The sequence below is a fragment of the Cololabis saira genome, chromosome 4, assembly GCF_033807715.1.
Source record: "Cololabis saira isolate AMF1-May2022 chromosome 4, fColSai1.1, whole genome shotgun sequence".
NCBI lineage: Eukaryota > Metazoa > Chordata > Actinopteri > Beloniformes > Belonidae > Cololabis > Cololabis saira.
Window position 1 is genome coordinate 30,288,187 of NC_084590.1, and position 27,872 is coordinate 30,316,058.

Here is a 27,872-nt window from a genome sequence, read left to right on the forward strand (position 1 = left end):
AACTCCTCCCCCCTGGACGACAACAACAATAATAATAATAATAATAATAATAATAATAATAATAATAATAATACAATCATATGCTTTAACAATGCACCTTTCAATAACCATGTCTCCCTCATACTGTTGCATCTTTCACTTATGTTAATAAGAGCTGTCATCTGTCTATTTACTGTACAGTGAGCAAAAATAACCGAGTCAAATTCCCTGTCTTGCTTGACCTGACTTGTCCCAATAAACATGATTCTGATTCTGATTAATTTCGTGTTCGCAACTCTTATTATGTGTAACTATAAACTGTTTCCTCTCCCCTGTGTTTGCCCACTGTGGGTGACAAATAAAGGGACGTGATTTAAGCAATACAGAATGAGTATATCGCCAGGGGAGTCCATTTCCTGCCATTTTGTGAGCAGGTATATTTGAGAACAGTAAAGTTATCCAAACGTTTCCTTCCGGATTTACCAACTCTTCAGACGCCGTGTTTTTTGTATTAACGACATATGTGCCTCATAGGCACCCACTGATTTGATCTTCGTGGGTTCTTTGGGATGCTATGATTTAGTAAAAATAATATATTTTGAAACATTGTTATAACTGTTTTATGTACAATCAGAGTTTAAGGAAGTTTTGCGCAGTCCTTTTCCTCTAACACTGACACACATCAGGAGTAAACTGTCTTTCTCACCAAGGACACCTTGACTTCCTCTCCAAACTGTCCAACTTGAATTGTGCTTCATTAAAAAAAAAAAAAAAAAAAATCACACACACACACACACACACACGCACGCACATACAGATGCTTTTATTCTGAAGGGAAACAACCGGAAGTTCATTGTTGCTGCGGGCAACAGAGTCTGAAAGCGTGCTAGCATTATGCTAAAGCATACATTCAAGCTTAGATTTCTTTAATGGATATTTTTTAAGTTGCGTGTAAATGAAACAGCCTGGTGTTCGTTAAGTTGCGGCTTTTTGATTGAATAATCTAGGCTTTCCCCAAGTCACAGCGTTAATGTTATATCAAACGATGCATGTTAGTAAATGTATTTGCTGTTGCGGGATCAACCAGGTTAAATGATATTCAGTCACAGTTGGCTGAATAAAGCCACGATATCCACACTATGATGACTACAAATCAGTTATTTAGTATATATTTGACTCTGATAATCAGTACATGTTATGATGACTCTACGTCCTGCAAATTATTGTCATGCATTCAGTAAGATGGAAACAATCAAATGACGGTGAGTTGAGGTGTTGAAACGTTCAAGAAAGCCTTAATTGATGAATACTGCAGCTTTTCAACATGTATTTACAAAAATGAAACTTGCATGCTACTTATCCTGATACATTTTCATTCAAGCCATAGTTGTACTGTTGAAGTTTAAATACAAGGTTGTGAAATATTGAGCAAAACATATTTTTTTGTTTGTTTTACAGTTTGTCTGCAGTAATCATTCTTCTTCTGAAATACACACGGGGACTCACAACTTGCTGCTGGATGTCTCCATTCTTCTCCCCAGAGCCACTGGAATATAATCAGTTGCCATGCGTATTAGTTTCTGCCAAGGCCTGTTAACTGGTGCCATCGTCCTCAACCTCCTCATTCTCTACTATGTATCCCGGGCCCAGCAGCAGATGATGGAGAGGAGGAAGGACCTTGGCAGAGGCACGAGGAAGGCTGCTCAGCCAGCCTCCGGGATTGGAGGAGGTCTAGGGGTAGTTGGAGGAGCTGGAGGTGATCATGGAGCGGTTGGAAGCGAGGGACACAGTCGAGGCCCACGTGTGACTGTCCTACTTCGGGAGTTTGAAAACTTTGAAAATTATGTTGGGGACGTTGCTCATTCTTTCCTTCATCAGCGTCCAGAGCTTCCCTTCCTGGCCGTGGCTGATACGCCTCCATACCCTCCCCTGGTGCTCCCTGAGGGGGCGAGGCTTCTCATCCTCTCCCCCAGCCCAAACCAACCACCCCAAGCTCACAGGCCAGAATTTCATGTTCAGACGGAGTTTGTGTTGTTGGTGCCCGATGGAGTGGAGCTGGAGCAACCTCGGGTTATTGAGAGGTTGATCAGAGAGTTGGAAGGTGAGGGTGGGGGGCCTGTCAGGTTGGTGGCTGCACCGGTGTTGGTGCGATCAGCCGTTCAGTGTCTCCACTTGCGGGTGAATCTCAGAGAATGGACAGCTACCTACTCACCAGCTGCATCCGGCAGCAGTGGGAGCGTGTGTACTGCATTACAAGGGGATACAGTTGTCCTCATTCGCACTGAGGATCTTTTCAACCTCTCTGTCCCTCTTGGTAGGCCCCTTATTTCAGCACTTTTCGTCCAGACAGCCTTGAGAGGTTGGAAGGTCAAACTGCTGGAAAGCCCCTGTTTCTCAGCAAACCACCGACCACTGTTCAGCTCTGCACACAACCAGTGGAAGGCTGACACTCGACTGAAGGAGGCCACTGGGAAGCTCATGAGGAGTTTTGGCCTGAAGCGCCTCTTGATGTCCGATGGGAAGGAACAGTGGCACGGCTGCAGTAAAGAGACGCCTCGCTGCTTTGGCACTGTGCAAGATGACACACCAGACTATCTTTATTTGGACCGGTGGACACCACCTTGCTGTTTGCGAGCACTCAGGGAAACCACCAAGTATGTTATCAATATCCTGGAGAGTTCCGGCGTGCGCTACTGGCTCGAAGGAGGTTCTCTGCTCGGGGCCATTCGCCATCAAGACATCATCCCTTGGGATTACGATGTGGACCTAGGCATCTACCTGGAAGACATACCCAACTGTGATCACTTGAAGAACCTGGACTCAGGCTCTCTGGTGGATGCTAATGGCTACGTGTGGGAGCGTGCAGTGGAAGGAGACTTTTACAGAGTCCAGTACAGCGAGGCCAACCACCTGCATGTTGACCTGTGGCCTTTTTACTCACGAAATGGCGTCATGACCAAGGACACGTGGACAGAGCACAAACAAGACGTGGAGTTCCCAGAACATTTCTTGCAGCCGCTGGTGCCCATGCCTTTTGCTGGCATTACAGCCTTCGGTCCAAACAACCACAGAGCTTTCTTGGAGCTCAAGTTTGGAGAGGGAGTGATTGAGAACCCCCAGTACCCCAACCCTGCAAAAAAGCGTCTTGACAGAAGTAAATTATGAGACTGACAATAGAGGCTCAGGTCATTTTATGTTGCACTGTATGTGTTTACTGAAACAACATCTATTCTTTGAGCAATGTTGCCAGAAAATGAATACAAGCTGCCAAAATATTACTGTTTCCTCTAAATTCTGTTTTAACAAACAATTTAAGGATTAGAGTTGATCAGATTTAGTTTGTAGCAAGCACATGGATTTCTTTCTCAAGAGATGTAAACACTTGAGAAATGTGAATGCATATGCTAGTCTACAAACACCAGGCTCATTTAAAAATACTGTTTTTACTGTATATACCAATAATATGTTTTAAAGTATTAATATTACTGCTGTGAAGGTGAATAATATACAGTACATTTAGACAAGGTTTATGGTTAAGATTATCTTCTGCAAGATTCAAGATATTGTGAAAAGTTAAATAAGTGATTTGGATGTAACAGATATTTCATGTTTTGTTTTTTGTTGGATTTTTTTTTGTTTTTTTTACTGTTTTTTACTATATTGCCTTTTATTGTTTTATTTTTCAGATTTGCACATTTTACGAATGAATGTTATTGTACAAAAACATGCAGAGAACTCCCAAGCAGCTCAGTGACATTAAACAACTGGCCACAACAGACACCCAAAACAAAAATGGCACAAAACTACTAAGATATGATCAATTTTAACATGATTATAGATCTCTTGTAGGTCATATTGTCTATTATGTGGTCATTTTGCATTTCTTTGTTTTAATTTATTTTGGTGATGTTTGCATCTTTTTGGAGCAATCACCTGTGTCTTTGTGGTCGTTTTTGTGTTGCATTTTTGGGGTTACAAATGAAAGCTTTGGAGTTAGTTTTTTTTATCAAGTAATTCACAACATTACAGTATCATGAACTGCTCTCCAAAGACTGTTGCAAAAGATTAATTCTCTGAAATTGTAGTGCATGTTTCCCCCTCTTTGCTGTCACTGTGTGTCTTTGTGATTATGTTTACGTCTCTGTCTCCCCACACGTGGGTGTTTTCTATCATATTCTGATGGTTTAGTGTCTTGTCTCTTACGATATTTATCAGTTTAACCTCAAGGCCATCCCGTCCCCTTGAATGTCCTGCAGAAGGTCCATGGACAGCTCTTTTGTAATACAATCTTTGATCGTCCTGTTGAGGATGAAGCATAGCTCTGTAAAGGTTTAGTATATAAATGAGAATTCTAAACTCAATTACCTGGAGTAATTTACCAAAATAGAACTCGAGGTCACTATGCAGAGAAAATGTTTGATATTACAAAAACATCTATGTCCTCGGAGTACCACTGGATTTCTGTAGTGCTGTTGCTGCTATGTGATGTATTAAGGTTTACCTCCATTTCATGAAATGATCAAATAAAGAATTCTAACCGTGTCTGGTTTATTTTTTCCTGAGGACCACGTCTGTTCCAAATAAAGAAATATAGTCTCCACTTCGCCTTCTGAACACTAGATGGCACAATAGACCAAGTTGGCGTGAAGGAATCCTGCAAGTTGACAAACTGGAACCTAAGACGTGCGTGCATGTTCCTCTTGGAAATGGCTCGTCACCAGCAGTGTTCATATAAGGTAGTTAAATCAGGCAACTGTACAATTGAGACCGGTTATTTTTAGATGTAAATACATGAGACAAACAGCACTTGAGACATGTCCCCTCTTGCATGCTGCTCAGTGTGAGGATGACCAACACAGCACGTGGATCTCATGTGGCCACAAGAGTTGGAAGACTCACTGGCAACAACACAGACACGGTTAAACAAGTAAAAATGCTGTTTATATTGATTTTGCCGCAATATCTACACATTCAATATGGGAAATAAGAATTTACATTTTCAAGATGATTGTAATGAATTTATTGTACTACATATCTAAACAAGCTGACAGAAGCATCATGTACATCGCGCAAGATTGCAGAAGGGAATGGTAACATCTTAAATCACAAAGGATAAAGCAAAGCAAAAGTAGGAAACTGTTAGCACTTTCCTGTGACAATAAGACTTTACAGATTAAACAATGCATTGAATTCATTCATCTTACACTGAAAGAATAGTCTTCATAGAAAAGATAATGTTACTTTACTTTTACATAAAGCTAGAAGATATGGATGGAAAATGAACAGTGAATCTTTACTTTTTTCAAAATAACTTCAGCGTACAAATAAACCCCTCTTCTACCCGTTTCCCCACCATTTAAAAACATTTTATGCCAAAACAATTACCTATAATATTAACAGATAACAAAATATCACTATACAGTTTATCGTAAGTCTGCAAACAAACTAATGAGTTGATAGTAAATGTCAAATTTCTTTGGATTTCGATTTGAAATAAATAAAATAACTAATTAAACATGTATACAAAGGAAGCCTTAACCCAACATGAATGTTTTTTCTGTGGGGTATTAGCACAACTATAAACAGCTTATAATAAAGCCTTACATAGTTTTCTTATTTGGACAGTTTGCTGCTGCTGTTCCAATAACGTACACATCTTTTTGTAGTGGAAAGTAGTTGTATTACTTAAATGACACATGTTCCCACTACACACAAACAGTTCTCATCACTGCAAACCCAACTGCAGTAACAGCATGTGAAAAAAAAAAAAGTGGGCATTACATAAATTAAATTCCACATCATGTGGAGCAGTTGACTCCTCTCTGATTGCCAAGTCTGCCTAATTTTTGGTCTAAGAGTATGAAAAGAGTTTCTGAGGCACACTTTTCAAACAAAGTCCCACCTGAGGTCATGGCATCTGCCATACTGCTTTTGGATGTTTACATGTTTTGAAAGCTTCTCCATTCAAGTTTGGGATGACAGTGACAATATCATTTCCATTGTTATGGCATGGAATATATATATATATAACTGTACTGCTTCTTTACAACCTGGAAAAGTCATTGTGCTTCGAGTAACAATAAACATATTAACGGATTGAAAAAGCTTCAATACACTCCTCCTGCTGAAAAGAGAAGAAAAAAAAAAAGTAAAACTGCATTATCTCATTATCGCTCCCATTTTCATGCAGGTTTATGGCATAAAGTTAAACTGTAACTTCATAGTGTAGGGATTGACCTTTCAATGTCTACAAAGGATCCAAAAACAGTTACATTCAGATAATTCACCCCTGGCTTATAGGCTTCTGGCCTGTTTTGCTGGTACCGCTGAATATTAAAAAAAAAAAAAAAAGATAATTAACCCCTCATCAAAATTATCATACAATCCTAAAAATCTAGACAGATCAAATAATCTTTTTTTAAACGGTTTAATTTCTGCCCATTAAATATTTAAGCTGGTCAGAATGAACAGGAAAGTACGGTTCAGTGTGCGTAAAGTATGAACACCAGCTTGATCTCATCTACCCTTCTGGTGACAGAGCATTGCTTGCTGAGGGGAAGAAACAAAAAACATTGTGTGGCAAAACATGTAGCTCTTCTTTCTCATCCTCTGCTTCCATAGCAACCTACAGAAGTAAATCACAGAGACTGAAGAGACTTTACATGGTGACAGCAGTGAAAATAAAAATTAAATTAATCAGAATTATTGGTCACAAATTGTTGGTCACATTAATAAACAGATTTCTTTAAATAGAATTTCCCCCGAATTATATAATAACAATAATAAGCACACAACAACTATTTGGGGCTTTTGCAGATTGAACTGTATGTTGCCTGATTGACCTCTGCATTTTAGGATCTTTACTGTATTATGAAAAAAAAACATTTACAACTCAAAGAACTTAAAAATAGCACTGGACAAACCTGCATGAAAGTGGCCACAATCATGTATGCTGAGAGCCAAAGTAATTGATGTCTTATGTCTTAAATAAAAAATCTTGCCTATGGGGGGAAAAAAAAAAGAAAAAGATTTGAATCCAATTGATTTCATATTCAGTCTTTAAAAACTCCCAGAAGGCACTAGATGGGTTCCTTCATCAACAGATCAATGCATTCATGCACATTCTTCTTCTTCTTCTTCTCTACCATAATAAAAAGCTTCTTTTTTTTTTTTAATTTAAATCACCTGCAATATCTAGAGGGTCACTGGTGTAGATTTCGCCCTGGTCTCGCTTATGTGGACGTATAAACTGTTCGTATGAAAAACCATATATAGGGACTACAGAACAGCTGATACAAAAAACACAAAACATGCTCGTCTGAGAACAATCTGACTTCAAAGTTGGACAGAATCAGTCAAATGACTCATTGGACTTGTGTAAACCCAAGCCAGTCTGATGTACTAACGTCACAAAGGGAAACAAACCCCATGCTTATATAATATAGTTTGAGTAACATTTGACTCGAGTTGTCCTCCCAGATACCGAAAAGTGTTGAGGTCAGGAAGTGTATCTTCGCATCGTAGTGTGCATGTCCATCCTCTCTCTTCGCAATCTTTTCTTCAGGCAGATCAAATGGAAAAAGGGGCCTGAACTTGAGCATTCTGCTTGCAGGAGTGTCAAAATCCTCTGTTTTGGGGATAGTTCTTGATAACGTCAGTGGGGGGGGATTACATAACGGAGTCTTTGTCGCTGGAAAGTGGCATCTTGACACCTTCTGCACCACCACTTCGTTTCTCAATGAGAGGCGAGTTCTCGGGGCCAGCAGCCGAGACGTCTCCTTCCAGTTTGACTTCGCTCAACTCTACTCCTCCCTGGTGTTTGTCCACATAATGCTGCAGGAGGCCGGCTCCGAAGGCGTCGCCCTCCACATTCAGTACTGTGCAGGTACGGTCACTAAAGCAAGAGACAATGGAGCGGCAAGCCATTTTAATTTAACAATGACAAGGTTTTACATTGGATTAACTATTAGTTAATTATAAAGTTCGGATTATATTTGTCATTCTATAAACTGTCAATCACAAATAGGCAAGAATACAACACAAAAACTGCTGTGTACTTACACAATCCAGTCAACGGCTAAGATAAGAGAGATGTCACTGGTGGGAAGTCCTATTGCTTCCAGGATAATAGCCAGGGTCAAAACACCTCCTGCAGGAATACCTGCTGCTCCAACACTGGATGCCGTGGCCGTCACGCTGACACAGACAGGAGGGACAAAGTCACAGTTACACTTGGAAAACGGGAAAGAAAAAAAAAAAAATCTAATCCGACATCCCATTTGTTTTAGCTGTGTAGCTGTTGATGCTTCCAGACTTACAGGATGGTGATGACCTGGATGAAGTTAAGGGACGTGTTGTTCAGCTGAGCAATGAAAACTGCAGCCACACACTGGAAAAGAGCAGCTCCGTCCATGTTAACTGTCGCCCCGATGGGCAGGATGAAACGGCTGATGTGCTTGGATACTCCGTTATTTTCCTCCACACACTTCATCATGAGGGGCAGTGTGGCTGAGCTGAGAAAAAACAGACAATAAGAGTGTGTTAAGTGTATAAGAGAGCAGGTATGTACAGGAGAACACCAGTATTTGCTATAAGAGAGAGATAGAGAAGTAGAGAGATGGAGAGAGAGAAGCCAGCAGCAGTGAGTCAAATACCTGGAGCTGGTTCCGAATGCTGTAGCCAGAGCAGTAAAAATTCCCCAGAGGAAAGTGTAGGGGTTCTTCCTTGTAAATATGAAGTAGATGCCTGGCAGCACAAGAAAGCCATGAATAGCATGTCCAACCATGCAGCAGGCTATATATTTCCCCAGACTGGCAAACAGCGAGCCGACGTCCTCCATTTCCACAATCTTTCCAGCGACGAGGAACATGATACCAAGAGGAGCGTACCTGCAGACACAGAGGTGGAAAGGACAGGACGTTACTATTGATCAGCACCCTGACAAACCAGTGGGCCAGTGGAACCAGGCTTTCTGTTCCCACTGACAAAGAACTGGCTCCAGGCCAGAAAAAAACAGTTCCACGGTAGCACTAACTCTTTGCTGGGCTAAAAGGAAAGAACCGCTAACGTAAGCGGAGGGGCGGAGTTGTTAAGACCAACGGCAATAGCAAGACTACGAGACGTCGACATTTTCAAATAAGCGATAAAATGAATATGGATATTTAGGAAACACTTCAAATTTAAGTCAGCATCTACTTTAGCTCCATTACTGAACAATCATTTATTTCGACCTCCGCTTACAGATTCAACCTTTCTCATATGGCATAATAAGGGCCTGAAAAGTTTTGGAGATCTTTACAAGGATGGTATCTTTCGCAGCTTTGCAGATCTCTCAGGTGAATTTAATCTCCCGCCTTCTCATCTCTTTCGATACTTTCAGATTAGACACTGCGCTAAAGCTTTGTTTCCAGTTTTTCCATCCTCTCCGCCGACTCTACAGTGGGAGGTGCTTTTAAACCATGATCCACTTCAAAAATCACTGATCTCTAAGGTTTACGATGACCTTCTGTCTTACGATCTCTCTCCAGTTATTAAAGTTAGGGCTGCCTGGGAAGATGAACTGGATCTAAATTTGGAGGATGACTGGTGGGACGCTGCTCTTAAAAAAATTTACACAAGTTCATCCTGCGCTCGTCTTACACTTATACAGTTTAAAGTACTGTTTAGAGTCCACTTTTCTAAAGCTCGACTCTCACAGATCTATCCCAGTGTCACTGACGAATGCGACAAATGTCATGCCTCGTCCTGCAATTTAACCCATATGTTTTACTCTTGCCCACTACTTTCTCGCTTTTGGTCGAATTATTTTGACACCATGTCAAAAATACTCTCGGTGAATATAAAAGTCTCCCCCCATGTTGCCATATTCGGGCTCCCAGAGGACCATGGCCGGTTTACTTCAAACCAAAAAGACATTTTGGCTTTTACTTCCTTACTGGCAAGACGCCACCTTCTTCTCCACTGGAAGTCGACTAAGGCTCCTTCTAGTACCCAGTGGCTCAACGACACCATGTTTTTTCTGAAGCTGGAAAAGATTAAATATTCACTGAAGGGTAGTTGCAACAAATTTTATAATAAGTGGCTTCCCTTTCTTACATTCTTCCACTCTCTCCAGTCCCTGCCTCCTGATTGACGGATCCCCCCCCTCCCTCTCTTCTCTCATTCCTTTCTTTCTTCCTCCTTTTTATTTATCTTTTTACTTTTCTTTTGTTTTTTTTTTTTTTTTTTTTTTTTTTTTTTTTTTTTTTCCCTTTTTATTCATCTATTTTTTTAATTCATACTGTTTAGCTTAAATACTTAAATATTACTTGTATATAAGAATATAATAATTTTCGTGTATTTGTCATTGTTTTGTGTGGATTTTTTGTTCTGTTCTTAATTCCAAAAAAAAAAAAAAAAAGGAGGTAGACTGTATATCTTTTTTTTGTTTATTCCTGTTCAACTGTGCCTTACCCCCTAATAAAAATATCAAAACAAAAAAAAAATGAATATGGATGCAGCAAAGCAGCAGTGGTTTGTGGAGGAGATGTGTCTTTTAGCGATATGGTCCACGGAGGGTGCTACGCTGACCAAGTCCGTATTAGAGCAAATACGCTGTTGTTGCTTCAATTTTCGCACCAATGCAAACGCAGCGACATACCGTAGATGACCAAATAGTCGCCCGCGCGCAAATACGCGCCTGTGCTCTAATAGCCGCCGGGGGTCCGAGCCCATTTGGCATAATAAACGCCGGTTCAATTAAACGCCCGGGCGACTACCGGTAACAACCTGGTAATAACACTGTATTTGCATTGTATTGTGTACAGTATCGTTCATACTGCTCTGATCAGCTCCGTGTGTCGCCGTTACACAGACAAACTGTCTTTGTATATCAGAGCATGAAAAAAAAAAAAAAACGCTCCACCCATAACCGCTCAGCGCTCCAGTAACACTGCACCCCGCTCCGCTCCAAAAATGTTTGCATGCATATAAAATGCACATGTGCCTACCTGAAGTCTGTGTACTGGAACTCGAAGCCGGTTTTGGGGCAGGGGTGGGCTGTTCCCACACCCAAACCTGCATCCTGCCCACCTGATCAAAGTCATGGGGATTCTTTATTATTTATAATTTTATTTTTTTTATATATTAAAATCCCAAAATATCTGTACCGTTTCTGATTGGGTGTGTGCACTGCGAATCATTTTTAGACACAACAAAGAACGCGTACCGCAAAAGTTGTCTCGGCAGAGGAACCGACGTCCCAGCAAAATGAGAAGAGAAAAAAGAGGTTTTCCGAACAGCAGACAGCGCACACACTAAATGCTGATTTATGGTTCCGCGTTACACCAACGCAGAGCCTACGGTGCAGGGTACGCCGTAAGGCTGATTTATGGTTCCGCGTTACACCAACGCAGAGCCTACGGCGCAGGGTACGCGGCGACCCGCAACGTACGTGGAACTGCGCTTTTTTTTTGCTATTAAAACATGATTTGTAAAGTGAATTTGCAAAACTTAAATTACAAATAATAGTTTTTGACGTAACATCAGAGATTGTGCATGCTCTCTGTGAAAGGATGAGTCAAATCGGGTCGCAGCTGCTTCAACTGTGATTCCTTCACAAGGAGCGACCAGGATTTCAAACACGGCGGATTTCAAACATTTTCTTGCGACCTCACGATTCGTGATCGGGAGCTCGTCGTGAGGTGTTGTGTTGTGTACAGTGTGTACAATTTTAGTTCCAGTGGTACTATGGTGATCTCATATGTTCTTTGTAAGTAATGGTCTGGTGCTGCTCATTGCAAAAATAAATTGTAGCCTGGTGCAAATACCCGCCTGGTTCTTATAAACGCCTGGGGTCCAAGTGGATTTAGCATATTAAACGCCCGGGCTACTAAATGGTCATCTACGGTAACTGACGTTTGCAGTGAAGTAATGACGTGGCTCGCCTTACAAACCGGTTCTCAGCTGGTTTGCTGGACGAGCAAACCAGCTGTTGAACGAGCTGAACGAGCAGTGAAGCAGCAACAGCACTGGCCCAGAACCAGCTCTGGAACCGGTTTGGTGGAAAAGGGTAGTCATTCAAACTTTAGAGTTTTGTTTGAAAACAGCCTTCTACAAGCTCAAGGTTTCCTAGAAAACATAAAACACAGACCTTTATATTATTAGCATTAGAAGAAAACAAACAGTTTTCAGAGGTAAAACAATAGAAATGAATGAAAATAAGTTTTCACTTACTATTGACCCATACCTCAAATTCTACTTTTTTCTGATGAAATTCTCTATTGGGATTAATACAGTTTTATCAAATTGCAGCTAGCCGTGCGTTTTACAGCATTCATGTATGAGGACAACAAAGTCCGGTGTTAGTTTCAGTTATACGTGAACATATAGATTTGCTCACCACATAATCCAGGAGACCAGCACCATGGTGGCTTCGTTGAAGGAGTTGAAGAACTTGATGAGAATCTCTCCTTCCTCACCCAACTTCCTGAGAGCAATGCCAAACACGATGGCAAACACGACCAGCCCGAGAATGTTCATGCCGTCCTGGTTCATTCCAACAGGCACCTGGGCACCAAGCATGCAAAAACACCCCTCAGTAATCAATCTGAATACAGCACGATGATGATTAATTACATCAGAACAAGCGATCTTTGCTCACCTTCTCCCCTGAGATGTTCATGTTGCCACCTGTGGCATTCTTTATTTCCTTGTAAGAGGTGGCATACTAATTGGAAAGGAGAAGTTTGTTAATTTAGTATAAACCAGCTTGTACAGACCTTTACACGCACACACAGCGATTCAAAAACATAGATTTTAGAGCCAACACTCACCGACTGAAAGGCAGCAGATACAAGGTTGGACGGGAAAATGTTTCTGTGAACAGAAAAACAAAAGAAAACTTTAACTTTGTGTGCTCATTCTGTATCAGATTGCTTGGAGATGCAGGACGAGGCATTTTGGAACAGGATACAAATGTGTCAACAGTGTGTTGAACAATGTTAATACTGATTACAGATTCTGTTGCCGTGCAAACACATTTGAAACCATTAACTGGCTTTTTCTGAAGAGTTCCTCATGAAGTCTTCACAGATGGGTTTCCATAAACTACTACACAACTGCACATCACTGTCTTCTAATTCTTCCTCTAACTTAATTAAACAGAAGTAGATTTGCAGGATACCACCGACTGGCTGTCAGTACTGGTTGAAACAGCCAAAAATCACATGTTTGATCATGAGGAAACCCAACTATTAATCCATTTTTTTCCTCTTCTTGTTGTAGCGTTAATAATTCTCTGCTGACTAGTACATGCACTCACACACACACGCATGCACACACACACACAATAGGACAGATATCAAGTCTAACAGCATTTTAAATCCAAAAGAACTTAAGAAACCCTTTCACCCTTGATACCTCTGTGCTCAGCTGTCTGCAATAGATTTAGCATAATTAGGCATTAACTTCACAAGCTCTTTCAAGCCATTCATTGCCTTTCATTAAACTCTTACTGCATCATGTGACAGGCCAGCCTGCAGCTGGAGCACAGGTTGTAGTCTGGTTATGTGAAAAGAAAAGAGAAAAAAAAAAGGACCAAATGTTTTAAACCAGTGTTAGACTATTTCGTTTTTTTAAATGAAATTGTAATTTAACAATGTTTTAATTTCGCTCAAGTGACCAGAGATATTTTGTTAAAATGTCATTAAGCATACTGAACTTTTTGAATCACACTCAGTGATACAACATCAATTTTAACCTTTTAACAACAAAGTGGATGAAAGGTCCACCAATTCTGTCCAAATGTCAGAAAAACACCAGGTTTAAAGAGGCCATAGTCAAGTCATAATGGCTTACCACCATTTCAAGTCCTGCACGTTTAGAAAAGTTGGAATGTACTTTTATTTTGAACAGAGGTGAATGCACAACTCTGATCACATCCATTTCCGTGTTTCTCTTCCTCTGTTGCACCAGTTTACTGCACCCCACCTCCCCCATTAGCGAAGGAGCGGTATCATATTCATAGTCTGAAAAGCTTCTGAGATTAACACAGGCCTTTGTTATGTAAACAATCACTTGAATACATCCTGCAGGCACACACATGGCTGCTGAATGCCAGTAGTTGGGTGTGCCACAGTTCAGCTGGTCTAACACCTTTCACAGATTTTAGTAACTCTACATCACAGATCTGAGGGAGGAGCAGCGAGTCAACATGACATAGTTTTTACACCAAAGATATTAGGTGATGATTCTCATCGCTCCCAACATCTCAATCTGTGGAGAATGATAAGGGTGGAGCCTCGATTTCAAATTTAAGAATTTCTTAGAATAATGGAAAAAGAAATGCATCTATTCATCTTGATTATACAATAATCTCATAAAAAAATAACATCACTTCTCAGATCGAAGTTTTTAATCCATTAGGACCGTCTCAAGTAAGTAATTAGTTATGATTGGGGCTGCAACTAACTACTATTCTGATAGTCGATTAGACATTGACTATGAGATTCATAAATCTGATTGGTTGACTAATTGTTTCAATAATTATTGAATGGCTCTTTTATTCAGCTCTCAGCTGCGACATTTTGCATGAGGTTGTTTAAATGATGTGCTAATTAAAAATATAAGATAGATGGACAGTTATTTCATAAATACAACTTTTAATGAACTTTGCTGCTAGTCGCTATGGTGTTGCATCCACGACAGCCACATTGTTTACTTTGCTTTGTGCTCATTGTGCATGTGTAACTCTGAGCAGAGATAAGAAGGAGATGCCTCACCCTGTTGGGTTTTTTTGGCCGACAATAGTCGATAACTAAATTCGCTGGCGACTATTCTATTGACTATACTATTGAGTATCATCAATTTTTGTCGACAACGTCCACTAATCGTTGCAACCTTAAATGTGGACTCATCTTAACTTCAAATAACTGAATCGTTATCTTTAAGAATTCCAAATGAGATCCAGGTCTGGACTTTGACTGGACAGTTGCAAAAGCTTGATGATTTTAAGTCTGGGCCCCTTTGTTGCAGATCTGCTGTTGTTCTTGGGATCGTTAACCTGTTGCATGACCCAGTTTGGGTCCAAACTTTAACTGTCATCAGATCACGTTATGTCCGACTAGAATACTTAGCTGTGCAGGAGCACAGCAGACTCAACGTCTGCAAGGTACCCAAATCACGTGGCTGCAAACCAACCCCAAAATCATCAACCCTCCACCACTTTGCTTGACACTTCGAGGGATTTACTTTAACATTCTGTGTTTGGATTTTCCCAGACATTAACTTTAAATTATGGCCAAGTATCTCTGGTATGTACCATCATGAGTTTATAAATTCAACATGCCAACTGTGACTTGAAAAGCCAAAGATGTAGCCCTTAGCTTAAACTGCCAAAATAATATCACCATTTGCAGGATTAAAATGTACATTTTAAGCATTGAGCAATATACTGCATTTAATAATGCAAGTTTCCCAATGTGGCCAACTGCACATCAAACTCTTCATGGGAAAAACACACACACACACACACACACACACACACACACACACACACACACACACACACACACACACACACACACACACACACACACACACACACACACACACTTTATATGGGGGGAAAAACCAACAGCAGATAAGAAATGTCAACAAGGATGTGTTGGAGCGCCTGCAGACTGGGTAAACCTGCCATATACAGTATATCCATGTGCACTGTGTGGGCAGTTACACATGAGTTTGTCCAAACAATGACAGTTGAGCATAACACTGAGATCATGTCTGTGAACAATGACCAGGTCATTTTAATGTTTTGATGAAGTACGCAGCGCCACGTAGCACGTTCTACTCTTTCCTTGTTAAACAAACGCGGTGAGCGGGCCATCTCTAATGAGAGGCATGATGTGCAATTAGGATAATGTGGAAACATGCGAGCACGTGCAGCAGGGGCATGTGCCCAAAGTTTCCAGCACGTGATAGACACTTTTTTTTCCTTACACTTCCGTTAGCTGACAGTTGTTACAAGATGCTGAAATTGGGCATTCATTTCCAGCAAAACTTGCTATTTTGTGAACTCTTATATTTGTGGAGGCCTTAATTATTGAATATGGGATTTCTTTCCCCAACTTAGTCATTAAGAAAGTCAAACAATACTGTAAATACCCTAATCTGAGCTCTGTAAACCAGACTATTGTGTTGCAACCTGTAGATGATCTTGTTATGTAACGTTCTCTAATAATTACTAGGATAACAATGTTAATCTATAAATCAGTGTGACCAGGAGTCAGTGTAAGGATAACGCACCTCTGCTGTCAAGGAATTTCTTCTTAATGTTCAAAAATGACACGGGAAAATTAAAAATGCGTAGGGATGGCATGTGAAATATGTTCACAACTGCCAGTGGCATACCAAGTCATGAGATCACATTAACAAATGGATAAATTGTTCCCCTTTAATCTTGCAAGTCAAATGTGCCTCTGAACACAATGATTGTTTTCAGGAGGTGTTGCTAGGTCCCACTGCTGGGAGGGGAGGGGAGGGAGGGCGGAAAATTCTAGCGTTTATGGCGTGTAATTCTGCAATCCACCCTCAGCTATAATAAGCACTGAAAACAAAGTTTAAGATTTATGTACCGGTATGAGGTGAATGTTTCATACTTGAATGTGAACAGACTCTGCTTTCCAGAACGTATGCTCTGGTAAAGTCCTTCTTTGGTGATTTTATTGTGTGTGTGTGTGTGTGTGTGTGTGTGTGTGTGTGTGTGTGTGTGTGTGAGAGAGAGAACGTTAAACAACCATGCTCAGTTTTTTTTAATTTTTTTAAAATCCTATTGGGCAGTTGGGGATTAGTTTATCCTTTCAAAAAAACATTACTGTCTCAGATTGTATCTATACCAAATCCCAAAAAGTGCAAACACAAATCTACTGAATTGTAGAGTAAGATGTTACTGACTCAATGTCTACTCCGTTTCATCTCTGTGGCGAGTAAAAGCATGTGTAATGAAGCAAGCATGAGGATATTGCATCATACACACATCAATTTCCCCTTGAACGAAAAAACAAATTCACAAGTGAGGATGTGGAGGCCTAATGATAGGAGCCGAAACCACACATGTAGACAAAAGCAGTAAGAGTGGGGTTGAGAGAGGCAGGAATGTGACACGGATCATTGATTTACAGTGCAAAAGATCAATGGTTCGGTCAGCTCCACGTCCTCTGTTTCATAGTTTCTCTCTGTCTGTGCAAAGAAAGGCAGGAGGTGGTTTGAGCTACTATGATAAATAAATGTGACTGTGCTGTTCAACCATAATAGTGAAGCTCACATCCTAATAGACTTTCCTGTTTAAATGTCTCATTTCCACTCAAATCTCGAATCTCTTTAGTTAGCAGTATTGACATCATGGAAACGTTTTTTTTTTTAAGTGTTTCCTCAAAGGGAAGATTTTAACATGTAACTCTGAAACCAGACCCCGCAGCACGTCTGCAAAAACCTCACGGGTGACACGTGGACTTTAGAAATAAGCATGTGGGTTTGTAGTATGCAAGCTTCTTTCATCAGCTACACATCTAGAGCTGCGTTTCCTGGGGAACCACACTGACGCTGTTTTCCGCGGAAACCAAGTAACATCATGGTGTTGTGTTTTTCCCCTCCATTTCGGGGCTGTCCCACCTGGATGAAGGAAACATGTAAACTTCACCTTTTTTTTCCTTATTTTTCGAGGAATCTTTGTTATCCCCATGGAGGCAATTTGTTTTACTAGTGGTCTTATCTCTTACTTCTTGCTTTTATTTCATTACTTTAAATAATCCTTTTGAGGGTAGGCAATGAATAAGCTTTGCTTCAGCCTACACCTTTTCCAGTCTAGGTGTTATTTGTATATTGGAAACTTTTGTGTAATGTTTTCTTTGAACAGTGTATTCGTTTCCTTGTTGTCATTTTTATTTTATTTTGTAAAAGCTATTTTAATGTTTGTCTTATTTTTATTCTTTTTTTATGATGTCATGACCGAAATAAACTAAACTAAACATCTCATACACCTTTTACTACACAGTATTGATGTGAACTATTCTTAACTTAATTTTAATGGTTTTATTATGTCGTCTTTAAATTGATTTGTTTTAATGTGGATTTTAATGGAAAGCACTTTGGTCACCATGTGTGTTGTAAAGGGCTTTATAAATAAACATTGATTGATGTCACAAACAGCTGAAAATGATTTTGATTGATTAACCTTTTGTTCCCTTTTTTTTATAATTGTTTTCAGATTATGTTGTGTTTTTTTGTAGATTTCTGCATGTAATTCTTCCACCGGTTAGTTGGTCTCCTCTGTGTAGAAACTAAATGAGTGTAGGATTTCGTAGAAACTGAAACTATTGTTTAAACCCAACAGATAGAGGCAGAGGGAGATGAGTGTGTTTCCACAGCAGCTCCACGTGGGGAAGCAACAGCTGATGCAACTCCACCCCGACGTTACCGTCTCTCAAGGCTGATTCACCGTTCCGCGTCACAGCAACGCAGTGCCTACGGCGTATGTCGCGCGTCGCCGCGTCCCCTACGCCGTAACCCTCGTTGTGGCTCACTCACCTTATCAAGTCCAAGAAAGAGTCTATAATTTCTTTGTGAGGCGGCACGACATCATCCAGGCCCGCCGGCTTGCTGACGGACACCGACCCGGGCGAGATGATGAAGGCCATCACGACCCCTATGGAGGAGGCGATGAGGGTGGTGACCAGGAAGAAGAGCATGGCCCAGCCGCCCAGCCGGCCCAGGGCTGCGGGGTCGATGCTGGCTGCCCCCGACACCAGACTGCACACCACCAGCGGGATGATGATCATCTTCAGCAGGCGGATCAGCAGCTCCCCCGGGAACCCGATGTAGATGATCTGGGTTTTGGTCAGCGCCACGTTGCGCACGCCGAGTCCGATGAAGACCCCGACGATGACCCCGGCCACGGTGAGGATGACCAGCAGGTTGGCCATGAGCAGCCTCTTCACCCGCCGGGACAGCGGCTCCGTCCCGCTCTTCTGCTGCCTCAGTCCGTTCCCCACCGGCTCCCCGTTGGAGCCCTTCACCTCCTCCATGTCTACCATCTCAGCCATGGTGTGGGGTTAAAAGTTAGTTAGTGTCGACGAGGAAAGAGTACTTCTGCTGGTTAGTGTTGTGAAGGAAACTGCACGCCGCCGTCTCCCGATTACTTTAAAAAACTAGTGCCGAGCGCGTGTAGTGTACTTATCCTCCACATCAGTGACGTAGCGGTGTGACGCGGCCATGTGGGCATGGCCGGAGTTTGGCGCCGACCCCTGCTGCGTTCCATTTACCTCGGAAGTCGGAACTCGGATCTGGGAATGACGACACAGACGAGTTATCAGCGTTCCAGTTACAAAGTCGGAAAACAAGTTTGTAGTTCGCATATATACCACATGAATTACACTATAACAGCATATATATGCCGAACAATACTTGTATAAGACTGATTTAGTGTGACCAAAACTAGAATGAAGTGCTACGAATTTTTACAGAGCTCTCTTCTACTGTTTACAACCGGGGCAGCCATCTTGGAATGTGTACTCGGGGGTTGTGAAGACTCTCCCACTTTCCCAGTGGGAAATCCCACTTTGAGAGGCGTTCCAGTTGAAAATTCCGACTGGGAACTGGGAAATCCCCACTTCCGAGGACAAATGGAACGCGGGCCTAACCCTAACCCTAACCCTTAGGGCCAAACTAAGACAAAAAAATTACGAGAATAAAGTCATAATATAACGAGAATAAAGTCGTAATATTTTGAGAATAAAGTCGTAATATTACGAGAATAAAGTTGTAATATATTATAAATACGGTATATAAATATAACTTCACAAGATGCTCAATATTCCTCATTTTAACACAGGGAGAAGATGCTCTTCTCATGAATTTCTGAAGTTCTCATAAATTACCACTTTATTTTCATAATATTACGACTTTATTCTCATAAATTACCACTTTATTCTAGGAATTTTACGACTTTATTCTCGGAATTTTACGACTTTATTCTTGGAATTTTACGACTTTATTCTCGTAATATTACGACTTTATTCTCATAATATTACGACTTTATTCTATTACGACTTTATTCTCGTAATTTTACGACTTTATTCTCGCAACATTGCGACTTTATTCTCGTAATTTTTACGACTTTATTCTCGTAATTTCCAATTTTTTTTGTCTTAGTTTGGCCCTAATACTCCGTCGTAGATTTGTGTCTTCATTATTCAATCAAAACAAAGATTGCTTCAATCAAAAAATATATTTTCAATAAAAAAAAATGTCACTTCAATCAAAAAAAAATTGAATCAAAGAAAAAAGTGTTTGAATGCAAAAAAAAATTGAGACTCAAAAAAATGCATTTGAACACTGTTTTTCTTTGATTGGAAATGTTTTATTTGATAGAAGTGAAGTTTTTTTTTGTTTGAAGCAACTTTTTTGATTGAAGTAGTGTTTTTTGTGTTTGGGCCATATTATGGGTAGGACATTTGTGTCTTTATCATTTAATCAAAAAATAATTAATTAATTCATTATTCAATCAAAATAAAGATTGCCCCAATCAAAAAATATATTTTCAATTAAAATATATACAAAGATTTAGAGCAGATGCAGTTAATAGAGACAGTATAGTGTAAATAAGTACATTTATATAAATATTTATATGGGAATGTGTGTACAAATATATAGAAATATTCAACTATTGTATGTATGTATGTATGTATGTATGTATGTATGTATGTATGTATGTATGTATGTATGTATGTATGTATGTATGTATGTATGTATGTATGTATGTATGTATGTATGTATGTATGTATGTATGTATGTATGTATGTATGTATAGGTATGTGTGTGAGTATAATTACAGTCCATACAAAAATAAAATAAATCAAATCAAATCAAATAAAAAAAAAATCTCTTCAATCAAAAAAAAAAATGATTTCAATCAAAGAAAAAAAGTGTTTGAATGCCAGAAAATATTTGAGACGGTTTTTCTTTGATTGGAAATGTTTTCTTTGATAGAAGTGAAGTTTTTTTTGTTTGAAGCAAACCGGTCAGACCATAGGGTCAGACAGCAAACATGTCTGACCCTATGGTCTGACCAATGGGGAAGCATCATAATAGATCCATGGGAAGCATCCGCCCACTGCAGCATGTTTGTGTCAAAAGGATTCAATCAAAAAAAAAAAAGACTTCAAAACTTTTTTTCACTTTTTTCACTTCAATCAAAAAAAAAAATTCACTTCAAATCGAAAAAAAAAAATTCAATCCCAAAAAAAAGTTTTCAAATGCATTTTTTTGAGTCTCAAATATTTTTTTTTTTGATTGAATAATTAAGCCACAAATCTACCTCCATACTGCAACTACAATTTTTTATGTTATTTATGGCGATTTAACCAGGAAAAATCCAATGTAGATACAAAAACAGTCTTACTAAGTAATAGTAAATAAAGAACCAGAGACGGTATACGTGGTATTTGTAATATACATAGCTGTCAAGTTTTGGATTTAAAAATACGTGAAATTTTCCCACCGCTGTCCCACTAGCCCAACCGAGGTCCAGTATCTTACATTTTAAGACAGATTTAGGAGAAATCCAAAATAAATACCTGTCAACCACTTACAAACTACAATGATGTGCTGGTAGCCTGATAGGCCGACCTTTGTTGACACTGAAATGCTGTGTACTTCCTATTTATGTAGTTCATAATAAAACCTAAATGAAAACACAAAAGGAGAATTAAAACACATTTATTTATTTTTTAATATTTTCAGTTTATATACACATTGGTTGTCTTCAAGTGAAACATTTACATTTTCTTTTAATTTGCCATTTTCACTCATGTAGCTCTTTGGCATTCACTGATTGATGACACAGACGCATGTTTCTGTCCTGCTCATCTTTAGGAAAGTCATTTCGGTTTCCCATTTTTAGAGATATTAACACGAAGTCTTCGCTTTTTGTGCAGAAATGTTTTGAAAAAAAGGGAAATAGGTAAACTAGAATTTTATTCAGTATTTCTTGGTAGATAAAAGTAAGTAACCCTTTTGGTGGTAAGAAATTAGCCACCTAGTCCGAGGACACTACAGGGATGAGTAAAATGCCTTATGTTTGCAATGAAACATATGGATAGATGGTACACTGAGTCAAATACTTTTTGCTTTGTTTTACACTAAAAGTAAAATACAATTAGTCCCCAGAATAAAAGTCAATGATTGCTTAAAACATTTTTATAGTAGTAGATTGGTAATATGAAAGTTTATAGCCTTACTGAACTTTATTTTTTTCTTTTAAATCCATGTTTACGTCCTTAAGAGTAATGTGATAGTTAAATGCAGTCTGAACTCTTGCACTGTTTTAGATATGCATGGAGCATGGATTCAAATAATTCTATCATCAGCATAAATATTTATATTTTAGTTAAAAAAATACAGAATGGATCTCAATATGGAACCCTGAGTAACGCCCTGTGTTAGGCAGATTTGTGGCACCTTCATATTTACACTCTGTGTTCAACTTAGAGGAAAAATTCTGAGTTCAATCTACAAAGAGTTTTTGAAGTAAGCTAGCAATAATTAATAATTCTTTTAGTATCTTTCATATATTATATAAACTTTAGTTGGTTTATTATTAAAGGCAAGACAAAAACTATTGACACTTACAGCATAGCTTTTTCAGCTTAGATTAATCATTAATTGTCTGTATTACCAGCAACACAGCACCAGCAGCAACACATTTATTCCACCCCGTGTCATTTAATATTCACATTGCAACACATAAAATCTGTTGCATCATGCAAACAGTGCCCTCTGCGGACACGTGCAAATGACAAATCTGTGTGACACTGACAGATATGACTGAGAATTTTAGTTTTGAGTTTCAGTTGTTGCTATCAAACGAAAAACAAACTTTTATTCTGACAATCCAATGACTTACTCAAATGCAGTTAGTACTAAGTGGTCTTTATTGATTTTGTCAACTGAGGAAGAGATGTAGAGACCCTCCTTATACAGCTGGGCAGGCTGCCACTGGACTTTGATGTTACCTCTCTTCTTTTTGTGTTTATTTGCCTTTCCCCCAAGTGCCAAATTAACAAAGAAAACATCTATTGTTGTAGTTAAAACATCAAAGTGTAATAGACAATCACGCACAGCAGCATTCATCCAACATCTGTCATGTTTAAATAACAAAGAAAGATTAATGGGGACGAAGTTCCATCACTGGTGTACGAGGATTATTGTGATGAGAAAATGACTGTTAGATGTGGCAATAAATCACACTTACATTCTCATAGTTAATCTTTTTTTCCAGAACATGTGAAAGCTAAAATTCAGCATAAAAGTGATGAGTAAGGATGAAAATTTGAGATGAAAAATGCTGAATAACGCTGAAATTTCTGAAGTTGATGGGTTTCTGGTTGCCTGATACGCTATTTGGCATGGTGTATGTTAATGCAACAACAGACAAGACGCTCATTGTCCTGGATATAGAGGACTACAGTCTGATAGCTTAAAACTTTTGCATAGTGGTCCAAGACATGCCGGGGTTAGTTTACACTCAAACAACAATCCCAGCCCTTTTTCAAAAGGGTCCCACTGGTAAAGAAAAATAATGTGGGAAAAGCACCTTTAACACCAAAGAATGCCCACAGGACCTGGACTCAGGCTGGTGGGAAGCTCTCAGTGGATAGTTTGTTACATCAAGCTTGTCCTTTTCTTCTCTCTGACTGCGTTAATGATCGGCAGGAATCACTGTGATACATTACACTACAATAGTCTGTGAGAAAGGAGACCTTCAATGGCTAAACCTGCGGAACATAAGAGCAGAAATAGTTTTTTTTTAGAGCAGACATCATCTACGAAAATACACAGCAAAGAGTCAGTGCACATGCAGTGGAGGTTAGTTTCTGTTCTCATTTAGTGTATCAAATTGTGAAGGTTGACCTCTCAATATTCTCTTATACAGTATATCTAACATGACAACTCAGCTTCTGTTACACTCTATTAAAAGGCTTTTAAAGTGTTCAATATAATAACATAAGAGAAATTAAAAATGTACAAGATGACTGCGTCAACCTCTCGTTTCCCAAAATATAGTTTTTTTATTTTTTTTTTTTAAACACCTCAGATAACGGTTGATCAGATTGCTAAGAATTTTATATTTTTATATATGCTTTACTTTGGATTTTCTTTTCTAATAATCGTATGACACCTTTTATTTTTTTCAAAAGGTCAAAATATCTGTGTCCCAGTTCTATGTTAATGATCAATTACCTGCAAAACTAAAAGCACCATTAAGTTGTAAAACATCCACATTTTTTGAGAAAGAAGTTCACAGTTCAGCAGTTTTATTATAAATCTGCAACACTCTTGAGCCACAGTTAAATACTTAGCAAACAGTTGAGATTATCATTTGAAGATGTGTTTGAAGAAAACAGACAATGACATGGAGCACAAGCGGGCGGCTGGAAAGGTCCATCACGCTACGACTGAAACGAGAACGGGGGGGCAGCTGTCTCAGGTATCGTGAGCACAACAGAAATAGGGACATTGATAACAAAATGTGAGAAAGGTGGAGACAGCGAGGAAACTTAAAACCACACCTGAATGTGCAGTACTGTGCCAGCTTATCTTTTACTTGCTTTCTGCCGTGTCGTGTAGCCGGATCAAGGTATACTAGAAAAAGAGCTTTTACTCATGCTACATGCTTATTCACTATCTTTTTCGGTGAGGGATGGTATATTTCAGCGAGGGACAGCATTTATAGCAAGGATTTGTCCACAAAACGAAGATATGATCCAAACAATGTAGACTGTGCAAAGGAAAGTGCTGAGTCACAGTGAACACGGATATCCCAATGTTAATCTAAGATGGAATGCTGAGATTTTCAAAGTCTTGGCGTTTCTTACAACACATTCAACAAATCACATATTTGGGGGCATTTTGGAAGGCTTACAAATGACGGATGCAAACATAGGCTTATTGGGAGATAGGAGGAGAGAAAACAGGAAGAGAGTATGAAAATTAACAAAGTTACCTTGTATTAAGCACAAATATAGACAAACTGCTTACTTGTCTTTTGTTTGGATAGTGGGCACTGTCCTTCCTGCACTCAGCTTGACAAGATGTGTGAAACCGCTATGTCAACTTGTGTTTGGAAAAATGCTGAGTCATGCTTAAGCCACACTTTACATTTGGAAAAAAACAAAGAGTCATGTTTGAACTAATACACCATTTAACTGGAATGCTATGTCAGATTTATTTTTACATTTTGTTTTTTCTCTGTGTTTAGACGGCTCAGAATATTGGGTTAAAACGTCCCCTTCTGAAACAAGCCGTAGGTTTGGCAACAGTGGCTGCATCATTTTACTGGTTAAAGTTTCTCCCCTATTGCCTCTTTTCACAATGTTGAGTGACTTAGGAAAAAAAAGAAGAAGCAGCAAGCTACAGAGGTGTCAAATTAGTGTCAAAATTGTGAAAAATTGTCACTGTAATCATGCCAAATATGTGGGCATAGCCTAGAGAGCAATGCCACTTCAAGCATGCTTAGCTTTGACCCCATGACTATTATGCAAAAGTACAGCCTCATAGATGAAAGCATGACTGTAAACTCTTGTTATACCATTTTCTGTTCAAAGTATGCTACTGGGTAAACAATGTGCACAACATGTTTACCTACACCACTGCTGTTAATTGAGTTGAGGCAATAAATGATTGTACGACCCCTAAACCCAGTCTATTATCTTAAAGCTACAGTCATGTGAAAAGGAATTAGTTCAATTTATTGACAAGAAAATAATTTGGCTACAGGCGCGGTGGAGTGGCTGGTATAGTGCAGCGGTCTCACAGCAAGAAGGTCCTGGGTTCAATTCCCGCCGGGGACGCTGTGGGCACTGAGTGCATGTTAAGTTCCCCCATGACTTCAGCGCCCACACCCTGGGTGGGGTTGGAAAGGGTCTTTCTGTGTGGAGTTTGCATGTTCTCCCTGTGTTACCTTGGGTAGCAATTTGAGCTACCCTCACAAAATTATGCAGCAGTCCTGGGCTATACTGCCCCCTCTGGCCAACCGGGGCGCCAGATGGGGTAGGGAGGATCTGGCCGGAATAACGTGATCCTTTCATGCGCTACGTCCGGCCGGAGAAGCCCCACCCTGTCTGGTGAAAAGAAGCGGCCTGCTCACTCCTCAGGTTAAGGAGGAGACCTGAGCTCAGTGCAGGGCCTCCTGGGGTTGGTAGAGGGGAGCAGTGCCTAGGACTGACTTAGGTAGGAGCACTAGGTGATAAAATGGGTACAAAATCGGGGATATAAAAAAGAAAGAAAATAATTTGGCCTTTTCCAAGTTTTTAAATAAAATTAAATCAATCTCAAATCAACAACATGACATATTATACTTCACTAAGTTATTCACTTAAAGTGGCACAGTGATAACTGTAAATAATCTTTTTCTGTATAGCAAAGCCATTTTTACATAGTCTGATGGATCAGACCCGCATATAGATAGATGGAGGGTCTGAAAACGATCCATTGAGCCACAGTTGCTTATCAAACTGCCTCTACATGCAGCTGGTTTGCGCTACGACCAATCGGAGCAATGGACGAGGTAACGTATGTTATAATGTGTTTTATAGAAGTGCTCAACCAATATCTTTCTCTCAGGGACCATGTGTAACACAGCTGGATACAGCTAATGTTACACAGACATAATCATCACGGGGGTCTGCTGGAGCCTATCCCAGCTCATCACAGGGGAGAGGCAGGGGTTACACCCTGGACAGGTCGTCAGTCTATCACAGGGCCAGAATAAATCCATAAATCGTATAATTAGTTTACATCAAATACAGTTGACAGGGAAAAAAAATGAATATATTGAACGTTGATGTGACCAGTAATTTTCTTCCTGTTCAGGTTGTGAAACCTCTTGGTTGTATCATTTGCCTCAGTTTCTTCATATAACTGTAATCTGATTGCCTAACTTTGAGATCAGAAAATCTACTTCCACGTCTCTGTGTTGCTGAGTAGGTTTGGCACAATTTAACAAAAATGACAATCCCAGATGTTTTTATGGAGAATATAAAGTAGTCTCTAGATGTTTAAAATTGCACAAGGAAAGTGAGATCCTTTAAATAATCTAAAAAAGCCTTCATCTTAAAAGAGCTTTGTATCTTGTCAAAAATTGTACTGCTACCACATATAAAAACCCCATCGCACCACTGCAACACTGTACCATGTGTTCGAAAGCCATTATTTAGCACCGTATGTTTCAGCATTTAATACTTAACTCCATACTTTTCTGGCTTTCAGTGATCCTAGCTTTTGTTCAAAGACCTGGGTCAACAGCAAACACAGAAACGTATAAATGCTGACATGTGTTCATAGGTGATGTATTCCGGCTGAGGCTACTGCTCATTTCTGTAGGAGATAACTTATCACATATGCAGGCAATCGTTCCTTCAACTGATAAAAATAAAGGAGCACTGGAAATGGAAATCATTTTGCTACCTCTGGCTCTCCTCACATTTATGTAATTTGATCTATCTGCATGCTCTCTCTGCATTAGGCAGTCAGTTACCTGCTGGAGGCTGTAGATGTCTGTTTAGACTAACCTGGCAAAAACGCTCTCACAGAAGGACTGAGAGCTTCATTCTGCACCTCCATCACACAACACCAACGTTGAACAGTTCATGCAAATGAACGGACGGATACGTGTGCACGCTTGTGTGACTATGCAGAGCTGAATAAATAACCTACATAAAGCGCTCAACCCTCAGTGAGGAGAGGACACCAGTCTACTGGGTCCTATTTCCCTCTCTGCTGCAAAAGTGTTGCAACACTGCACAGAGTTCAGTTCAGCTGGATCCAGTTTTCGTTCACTTGAGCGTTATCCATGTAAT

The 27,872-nt window shown here is 39.7% G+C and overlaps 2 protein-coding genes across 3 annotated transcripts; one reads left to right on the forward strand and one right to left on the reverse strand.

Annotated features, from left to right (window-relative positions):
* The first annotated feature begins 848 nt into the window (after positions 1 to 848).
* fkrp (fukutin related protein) lies at positions 849 to 4,515 on the forward strand. Of its 2 annotated transcripts, none has more exons than XM_061720343.1 (2): positions 849 to 1,241; positions 1,438 to 4,515. In XM_061720343.1, exon 2 carries the CDS (start codon positions 1,546 to 1,548, stop codon positions 3,142 to 3,144), a length of 1,599 nt encoding a protein of 532 aa, XP_061576327.1. In that variant the 5' UTR covers positions 849 to 1,241; positions 1,438 to 1,545; the 3' UTR covers positions 3,145 to 4,515. The 2 variants fall into 2 exon arrangements, with proteins under 2 accessions (XP_061576327.1, XP_061576328.1); XM_061720344.1 differs by having other exon boundaries at positions 1,521 to 4,515.
* Positions 4,516 to 7,117: 2,602 nt separating this feature from the next.
* Positions 7,118 to 19,188, reverse strand: slc1a5 (solute carrier family 1 member 5). The gene is made up of 8 exons (XM_061719382.1): positions 18,544 to 19,188; positions 12,792 to 12,834; positions 12,620 to 12,685; positions 12,359 to 12,525; positions 8,634 to 8,867; positions 8,298 to 8,492; positions 8,041 to 8,175; positions 7,118 to 7,873 (listed from the first exon to the last, which is right to left on the reverse strand). Exons 1-8 carry the CDS (start codon positions 19,056 to 19,058, stop codon positions 7,648 to 7,650), a joined length of 1,581 nt encoding a protein of 526 aa, XP_061575366.1. The 5' UTR covers positions 19,059 to 19,188; the 3' UTR covers positions 7,118 to 7,647.
* Positions 19,189 to 27,872: the final 8,684 nt, after the last annotated feature.